The sequence below is a fragment of the Brassica napus genome, chromosome A3 (assembly GCF_020379485.1).
Source record: "Brassica napus cultivar Da-Ae chromosome A3, Da-Ae, whole genome shotgun sequence".
Classification (NCBI taxonomy): Eukaryota; Viridiplantae; Streptophyta; class Magnoliopsida; order Brassicales; family Brassicaceae; genus Brassica; species Brassica napus.
This window is the reverse complement of record NC_063436.1, coordinates 17,968,294-17,977,355: the sequence shown is the minus strand read 5'-3', so window position 1 is coordinate 17,977,355 and position 9,062 is coordinate 17,968,294. Positions and strand designations below refer to the sequence as shown.

The following is a 9,062-nucleotide window of genomic DNA, read 5'->3' as shown; positions in this document are numbered from 1 at the left end:
TATTCAGAGTTTAATTCAATATTGTTTTGTTTTTATGACATGGCGCTTATTTAAAATTTTAATATTTAGTGATACATGTTTAACATGCACATTTTTGGTATGCAAACCATGTATCATATTTCTTTAAACCAATCTTGAAAATTATAGTGATATGTATTATTGAGTTTTATTCAAGTTCTCTTCACAGTTTTACATGGCCAAGAATACTAAATTAAAGATTTGTTTCTTCATATTGAATACGCTTACATTTAAGCTAAAAATTTTAAAACTGAACTCTTTAATATTTAAAAAAAAACTTGGGATTCTATTTCCAGATAAGAGAATCTGGTTAATAAAGTAAGCAATTGAGATTTAGTTAATAAAGATTGAAAACACACAAAAAATATTTATATCTAATTAAATATATTAGCATAAAATAAATATAATAGTAAAAAATATTAAGAATATATATTATCTCGCACAAAGTGCGAACCCACACCTAGTTATACGTAATGGCCATGGGGGGTGGGGGTGTGGTTATAAGAGTGTAGAATTTTTTTTAATAGGAATAAAGATTTAAATGGTGGTGAAAAGAAAAACAACAACAAATAAATCATTAAGCCAACCAAAAAGTTAATTCAGAATAGTAGAACAAACAGAAAAGGGATTGATTGAAAATGTGAGTAGCAGGGCCGAACGAAAAGAACACAGTGAAAAAACGAAGTTGAAAGAGCGGTCTAATTTGTTGAATTTTACACAATGATTATGGTGAAGTATAACAATGATAGAGAAAACGGTGAAATATAGCAATGATATACTATTTCAGGTTTTCTAGATACTCCATAAGATAGAAAAAGGGTGACATTGTCGATTAGGGATACATCCCCAGACAAGAAATGAAAGTGATTTTTGTTTCATCCGGTTCTAAACTTTCGGGCTATTTCTATTACCTTGTGGTCACAAAAGTCCTCTAGACCCATTTCTTTTTGTGTCAATTGCATTGTATCTGATTTTAAAAGAAAATTATCTCTTACATAGAAGAAACAAAAATATTAGAGATTAGATTTTGAGTTGCCCAAGAAAAAAAAAGAGATCATCATATATTTTAAATATATGCTGTTGGAATTAGTGCAGCTCCTGACGTTTCCATGAGATCTACCATTGGGCCTGGTTGTCTAACATTCTGCTAGCATTGGTGTTTAGACATGTTTATATTGGAAAAGCAAAATTATTTTAAAAATTAAACTCGTAAGTACTCCTGAAACAAGAATTTTTAAAAATTAAGCAAGAACTTTTTGAATTAAGCTAGAATTTTTTGACAATTAAGCAGTCATCTTTTAAGCTTGTAAGTATTAAGCTTTCCTTGTTCTTTTACTACAAAACAGTACATAATTTTGAAAACTTCTTCTTAACTTTAATCAACATTACTTTAGTATATATTTTTTCAAAAAGGTAAAATAAAAAAATAGGAAAGTAGAATATAGAAAAAACCCAAACCGAAGCTAACACAAAAGTAATTAAAAGCAAAACACGAAGTCAAAAATAGACAAAAACCAAAAACAGAAAAAGAAGCAAAAGCAAGTTTCTTGAGACATATATATGCATCCACTTATCAATTTAGTTTATATCGAAGCTCTCTGGAATGGACTGTCATGTATATTACGGCATACATCGAGGATGTGTTTTAAGGGTAAAGTTTATTTACTATTTTCTTTGTACATTCGTATTTACTCATTTCCTTTTACTTTTGTTATATTTGAATTTTGACGAACATGTTTACTAACTTTTGTAAGAGAGGTACAATAGTATTTTTTGATGATACACTTTTAAACTCTAATTAATTACACGCCATGACCGTAAGTAATTAATCTGAAATTTAATGTTATCATTTATTTTAAGAAATCAAAAAATACAAGTAGGTATTCATCTATTCATTCCATTTCTTTTTCACACATTGTCTGCTACTAGGAAAATATCCGTTAAACATGGTAAAACTTTTGCTTCATAGCCTTAGCTTCAACGATATATGTTCTCAAATAGTAAATACATTGAATCATATATGATTTAACTCTTTTTCTTCTTAATATATGCAGAAGAAGACTTGGATCTTAAATTTCTCAGTGTTCTTTCTCCATATCTTTACATCTTCGAAAGCATTGGATGTTACTCAATACGGAGCGATTGGAGATGGAGTTACAGAAGATTCTCAGGTACAAGATAGATAACGTAAATAAATATTTCTTCATTATATATCCAAAAGATCATAATGTTGAAATCTTGAAAAAAAATGTTAAAATGTTGTATCTTTTTATCTTTCTTGGAAGGCGTTCTTGAAAGCCTGGGAAGCTGTCTGTAGCGGGACAGGGGATGGGCAGCTTATCGTTCCGGCAGGGATGACATTTGTGTTACAGCCCTTGAAGTTTCAAGGTTCTTGCAAATCAAACCCTATTGTTGTTCAGGTACTCTGTTTTTCCTTTGTTTTTTTATTAATGAATTATTATCTTGACACTGATGATGAATATACTGATTTAATTGTAGATTTTGGGCAATATGGTTGCATCAAGTAGAGGGAATTGGGAAGGAGACAAAGACCAGTGGATTCTCTTCTCAGACATAGAAGGGCTTGTGGTTGAAGGCAACGGCGTAATTAACGGCCAGGGTTCGAGCTGGTGGGAACACAAAGGCAGTTCTAGACCAACCGTAAGGATCACGTTAGGGCTATCTTTTTTTTATCTTTTTTAAACTTGTTTAAGCTTTATTTTATGGGATTTAAGGCATTGAAGTTCAAGAGCTGCAACAACCTTAGACTAAGTGGACTAACGCACGTAGATAGTGCAAAGGCTCACATTCACATAAACAATTGCAACGGTGTGAGCATCTCAAATCTCCGGATAAATGCACCGGAATCAAGTCCTAACACTGATGGAATCGATGTCGCTGCTTCATCCAATGTTATCATCCAGGATTGCGTAATCGCCACCGGTATGTAACTGTCTCTCAAACTATTTAATTTGGAAAAAAAAAAGCAGAAAAAATCATTTTAAATCGGGATGATGTATGAACGTAAATATATATGACAAAATAAACGGTCCCTCGAATGTCATCACATCCAGTAATTATTCATCATCGGCTCGTTATGACAATGACGTTGTAATGATTCTAGGTGACGATTGCATTGCGATAAATTCGGGGACGTCTAACATCAGAGTTTGCGGTATAGATTGCGGACCAGGCCATGGAATAAGGTTTAACCATGTGAAAATGTTATTATGACATACATAAAACTCATGTCAAGTTGTTATTGATTGCACATTTAAAAATCATGTGAAATATGTTGTTTAGGATATGTAAGAATAATGTATATTGTGAAATATATTATAGCATAGGAAGCTTGGGAAAAGATGGAGAGACAGCTTCAGTGGAGGATATATGTGTCCAAAACTGTAACTTTAGAGGAACTACGAATGGGGCTCGGATCAAAACCTGGCCGGTACGCAAGAAGCATGTCTCGTTAATCTCATTTAGTAATTTATCAAAAAATGTTTATTTATAAATTTTCTGGTAATATACAGGGAGGATCAGGTTACGCAAGAAGGATTACTTTCAGTGGAATTACTCTAGATAACGTGGAAAACCCGATCATAATCGATCAGCATTACAACAATGGAGGTTCTGAGAAAAATACAGATGATAAGGTACTTACTGTGAAGTTAGATTTGATTAAAACATAAACAAATATGTTACACTCCGACCACAAAATTGTTCATAATGATAAAATGTATTTTGTTTTCACTTTTATCAGTCATCGGCGGTTGAAATAAGCAAAGTCGTGTATAGTAATTTCGTGGGGACGTCCAAGTCAGAGTACGGAGTTGACTTTAGGTGTAGCGCGGCTGTACCATGCACAGAGATTTTTATGAAAGATGTGAGAATAGAAACACCATCATCAGGATCAGGACAAGTCGCGCAAGGACAGTGCTTAAACGTGAGAGGTGTGTCCACACTTGCCGTACCAGGTTTAGAATGTTTAGCACTTTCCACAGATATGTTATCATCGGCGGAGTTGCCGGAACAAACTTGTATGTTGCCGCAACCATCAGTGCAACCAAGTACACGACCGATGCAAGATCCATTTTGGGTTTATGGAAGCGGAGGGAAACGACACAGAGTTTTTGATGTAGTATTAACTTCATTTATATTTGTCGTTTTATATATGTATTAGGTTATTGTTTGCAAATATAGATCATTTATTTTGGATAGTTTCTCTGAATTAAAGATCATCGATTTGCTTAGATTTATGGTATATATGAAAAGAAGAAAACAACAAATTTTTTAACAATTTGGATGTTGTTCCTAGAGATATTCTCAAATTGGCGGAAACAAAATTCTTACTTTAGACTGAGGCACATTCTTTACTAGCACAAGGAATCGATCAAAATCGATTATCAGTAACAGCAACAATACCATATATTTCAGATAGATGGTATTTTATGGATGGATCATGGAATAATCAAAAAAAAATTGTGGGACAAAGGTGGTATAGCACCCTGTAAGGTTTTGATGGTTTAAAGGAAGCAAAAGATACAAGAGTGAGTTAGTCGCTCCTTCATTCAGAGATAGATGGTCTCATTTTGACAATGAAATGTATGAGAAACCTAAGACAATATTTTGTTACTTTTACAACGGATTATTCTTAATTGGTAAAGATGGTTTCAGAAGAATGACCAGCCTTTGCAAACTATTTAGAAGACATAAAGAACTCGAAGACAAGTTACAGCTCAGAAATCATTCATATACCAAAGGTACAAAACTTAAGGGCGAACAATCTTGCACGCAGTGGAAGAAAACAACTGTCGTTTGTTGTCCGCATAGATGCAGAGTTACCATTTCGGTTTGCAAAATCTATATAAATCTGTGTAAGTTGCTGTCAAAAAAAAAATATGCACGTATTAGGTTAATCAAATTATTTATATTTAGTTTTCATTGTCGCAACCAAGATTCAAGCATTTACACGGCGTGCAAAAAAAATTCGGTTTAATTGTCTTTTTGGTTTGATTTAGTTCGACCGGTTTTTTTTTTGTCAGCTAGATCGACCGGTTATGTATATGAATTTCACATAGATCACTATAATGTATGGGGGGGAATGTGAAGATTGTCCATTGAGATTAGACGATAACAAAAAAAAATTGTATGATTAGATTATCCTTGTAATGAAAATAAATAAACAATTACTTTTCTTATATTCTAAGTTTTCATTTTTATTAGAAAAAATATTATAAGTTTGGAGTTGTGATTTAGAAATTAGGTTAACAAAAATTTATGTTAATAGATAAATATTCTTTTAGATTTTTTGATCAATATGTTGTATTTTTTAAAAATAAAATTCTTAAAAAATATATTTTAGGAAAGCAGATAAATATTGTAAAATTCAGATTGTGATTTAGGAATTAAGATAAAATTATTTTTGTTGATACATAATTTTAGGTTTTTAGATCAATAAATTGTATTTTTAAAATAAAATTTTCAAAATTTATATTTTAGAAAAAAATTCAATTTTATAGAAAATATTGTAGATTTGAAGTTAAGAAGTTAAGATAACAATTTTTTTTTTACTCAACAGCCACCACTCACGACTCGCCGTGACACCAAAACGGAGGAAGGAACCACAAATCTACACCATCCCGAGCTGGAGGACACGCCGGAGAGCTTCACAAGCTCAGAGCCAGAGACATATTGAAGAGAGACGGTGAAAGGAGAGACAATAGCAAATAGAAAAAGAGGAAGGGTAAGGAGGAGCCCCTCCGGCGGCGGTACTCTCACCACCGACATCAGAGTAAGATGAAACGGAGGTTTGGTGGGGACTCGGGAGAAGAAGATTGGAAGAGAGAGAAAAATGTTTTTTCACCTCCAAAAGAAATATGTATCTTTGTATTAGGTCACCGGCCGATCTCCTTGAAACTGCTACGATAAAATCAATAGTTGTAAATTTTCTCTTTTTTGCCTTATAACTATGGATGACTATTATCATGACAGAAAAGTCTATCATCAAGGTACAATCTTCTAACACAGCTTGCGCTTTTGTATGTTCATGGTTCTTACCTTGAGATACATATATATATTCATATTCAGTATAAGATGTTTATCTTCTCTAATTTCAGTATATACTCATTGGCATGGATGGATTTGAAAATTTGAAGGATTGGAAACATTTTTTTAAAGGATGGATGGTTTTTAAACTCACATCTGCCTCAGATAAATCTCTCAAATGCTTTGTCAAAACAATCAATCTGGATCGCCGTCCACTCACTCTCTTCATCATTTTTTGTTTCTTGTCGTTTTAACTACATTTCTAGGCTTCAAAGTGGTCCAGCAGACCTCATCACTAAGGCATGTCTCAGCAATGGGTTCAATAGGGCTTAACTTTGGTTCTCTTTTAATTATTAAGCAAATCAGTTGAACAAAAAAACATTTTTAAAGGTTTTGATAAAAATAAAAATGAAAATTTGGGGTCTACACCCATATAAAAAACTTCCAATAATTTTAGGGGTCAAGGTTAATATTTAACCCGTTTATGCCTAGATCCGACCCTGCTCATTTGGTGATAACTTATAATAATAATATTGTCAGTTTATTAACATTAAAAAGAAACATCAACTTAGTGGAAGTGCCATTGTTTATTATATATATCTTCAGTGTATTAACTATCTAAATTAGAAACATTGGCAAAAAAAAAACATTAAAAGCTCAAAGGATTGATATATTACAAAGTGTGATAGTACTCCCAAGGGTTTATTAGAGATATCACCTCCAAGATTTGGTCCGTTAAACTCTATGGAGTTCTTAATCGATCTTTTTTAATTGTCTATCTCGTTTGTTGTTTTCTCCTTTACTCCGCGATTCGAAAACACTGCTGCGAGTACTGCTGATAAGTATTTTTTTTAAACACTGCTGTGAGTACTGTTGATAAATTTGCGCAGTTGAATTCTCCTACTACGGTGGTTTTGTACTCCTTTATCTATGAAATTTGACGTTCAAAAAGGTTCGCTACCCGGTCCTACACTATAGTCTATTAGAATACAGGTTGAAAAGGCTGGGAAACAAAAAACAAAAGTAGCAACTTCTGTAGAAAGCGATGAAATTGAGAAGAGAATCTTCTTTTAAGAAAGACATGCATCGTACAATGATTAGAATAATTAAACTCTTAAAAACTGCAAAAGAAAATTACGGATTAAGGAAGAAAAGAAAATATAACAAAATGGATAATACATCCAAAAACATGACATCTAAAGTTACAACCTTGGCTCTCATTGCAACATCTAACAAAATTATCATCTTTAATTCTCTCTTGCTCCTCTTTATCCTTTTCTATTGATTGAAACGGTGCCTGAAAAATATCAAATTTTAAAAGAAAAAACATTTTAATAAATATATCTTAAGTTTAATCACCGAGCAAAGTAAGATAGTTCCTAGTCTTCGTCTTACTTATTAAAAAAATATAGAATATATACAAAATGAATTACCCAAGAAAGTGGAAACAAGTCTGCTTTCAACGGCATTATTGTATAACTTAGAAAAAGCTTCCGTTGCTGAAGTCCCTTGGTGCATTGCATCTGAAGCATTCCATTCTGCTTGCAAAGTTATGCTCATTGCAACCAATCCTGATTCCAATAAATAATCTCTATCAATTAAACTTCCAACATATATAACATAAAATATGATGTATATGACTAATCAACATAGTTATCTATAGAGACCAAATGTATTAAATTGGTACCTAGTACAAATCCAGTCGCCGGATTTCCAGCTGGAGCGGCCAGCGTTGCCGGAGACTCTAGACCGCATAAGGTCGGTGTCAAACACGGCGGGACCGCCGACGCCACCGCCTCCCCCACCGGTGGATTCGTCCTTGAAAGTGCCGCATTTGAAGCAGGTGGAGCGGCTAGCAAAGTTATGGGTCCCGCAGCTTCCCACGGTGCAGTACCAGTCACCTGGACGAACATCGGAGCCGGTGGTGAAGCCGAAAGCAGACATAGCTCTACCGCCGAAACCACCAAAGTCTAAGCCACTGACTCCACTGGCTCCCGAACGGAAGTCGCCGCATCGCTGGCACGAATCACGGCGCTGGAAGTTTAGGTGGGTGCAAGATCTACAGTTCCAGTCCCCAGGTCTGCTCATCTTGGATCGGTTCTTGTATGCGTGCGCTTATAAATTTCTGTTACATGCACACAAAACATGCAAATAAAATTGAATATATTCTTTTTTTTTTCTTAAGTTAAATTTTTTTTATTAGATATTCATATAAAAAATTACCTCGTGTTTCTATTTAAAAGAAAAAAAAAGGATCGCGAAGTACCAAAAAATTTTCAAAATCGCTAAGTACCATGCTACTAATGAAAATGAATTTGAACTTTTTTTTGGTCTAAATAATGTATTGATCTTTCTCTTTCATTAAAAGGACAAACGAATCAAATAGTTTTGAAGATTAATTATCTTATTGTGTGGCTTAACTATATATATTTCTGAAATCAATATCTAGTTTGATCAAATAGCTACGAAATTATAAAAATTAAGAGAAAGAGACTGACCTTGTTGAATCTTGAAGCGATGTGATTCTGTGTCTAGTGAGAGGAAACAAGACACGAGGTTTTGAGAGGGTGAAGTGAAGAGGATGTGCTTAAATAGACCACAGAATATCAACTGGTGTCTTCTTTAAAAATAAAAATAATTAATTAATTAATAATTGTTTTTTTTTTTTTCGTTTTCTTCACCTCAATTGTAAACTTTCGCAAAAGAAGAGAGAAAATATATAAATAAGTTAAGTAAAAAAAACTCCAGCTGATATTCAGAAGCCTTGAATTTAAATTATTGATAATTTCTTGGCCATGGTTTTGAGTGTTTGTTGTATATATCAGATTTATAGCAAGACTATCTCTAATGGTTATATTTTTCACTCTAAAGTAGAATAACTCTATAATATAGTTAGGTTATATTGCTTTGGCATTCTAGTTTAGAATGAAAAATAAAGAAATGAACAAAAAATAAACAACTTACTCTATATATAAAGTAAACCTATTTTTTACTTT

At 33.1% G+C, this 9,062-nt stretch overlaps 2 protein-coding genes across 2 annotated transcripts; one reads left to right on the top strand and one right to left on the bottom strand.

Annotated features, from left to right (window-relative positions):
* Window positions 1-2,051: 2,051 nt before the first annotated feature.
* LOC106444037 (probable polygalacturonase At3g15720) lies at window positions 2,052-4,318 on the top strand. The gene is made up of 8 exons (XM_013885571.3): window positions 2,052-2,189; window positions 2,304-2,438; window positions 2,518-2,679; window positions 2,754-2,961; window positions 3,143-3,224; window positions 3,361-3,469; window positions 3,552-3,674; window positions 3,782-4,318. Exons 1-8 carry the CDS (start codon window positions 2,067-2,069, stop codon window positions 4,199-4,201), a joined length of 1,362 nt encoding a protein of 453 aa, XP_013741025.1. The 5' UTR covers window positions 2,052-2,066; the 3' UTR covers window positions 4,202-4,318.
* Window positions 4,319-7,117: 2,799 nt separating this feature from the next.
* LOC106439420 (transcription initiation factor TFIID subunit 15) lies at window positions 7,118-8,696 on the bottom strand. Its single transcript, XM_013880860.3, has 4 exons — window positions 8,565-8,696; window positions 7,754-8,191; window positions 7,500-7,637; window positions 7,118-7,363 (listed from the first exon to the last, which is right to left on the bottom strand). The coding sequence occupies exons 2-3, from the start codon at window positions 8,152-8,154 to the stop codon at window positions 7,547-7,549; spliced, it is 492 nt and encodes a 163-aa protein (XP_013736314.1). The 5' UTR covers window positions 8,155-8,191; window positions 8,565-8,696; the 3' UTR covers window positions 7,118-7,363; window positions 7,500-7,546.
* Window positions 8,697-9,062: the final 366 nt, after the last annotated feature.

Excerpts from the sequence above, each read along its gene's own strand:
- LOC106444037 (XM_013885571.3), top strand. The coding sequence starts at position 2,067 with ATGCAGAAGAAGACTTGGATCTTAAATTTCTCAGTGTTCTTTCTCCAT. Across the intron at positions 2,439-2,517 it reads CAAACCCTATTGTTGTTCAG|ATTTTGGGCAATATGGTTGC; the intron begins GTACTCTGTTTT and ends ATTTAATTGTAG. Across the intron at positions 2,680-2,753 it reads AAGGCAGTTCTAGACCAACC|GCATTGAAGTTCAAGAGCTG; the intron begins GTAAGGATCACG and ends ATGGGATTTAAG.
- LOC106439420 (XM_013880860.3), bottom strand. The coding sequence starts at position 8,154 with ATGAGCAGACCTGGGGACTGGAACTGTAGATCTTGCACCCACCTAAAC. Across the intron at positions 7,638-7,753 it reads GGCGACTGGATTTGTACTAG|GATTGGTTGCAATGAGCATA; the intron begins GTACCAATTTAA and ends TATTGGAATCAG.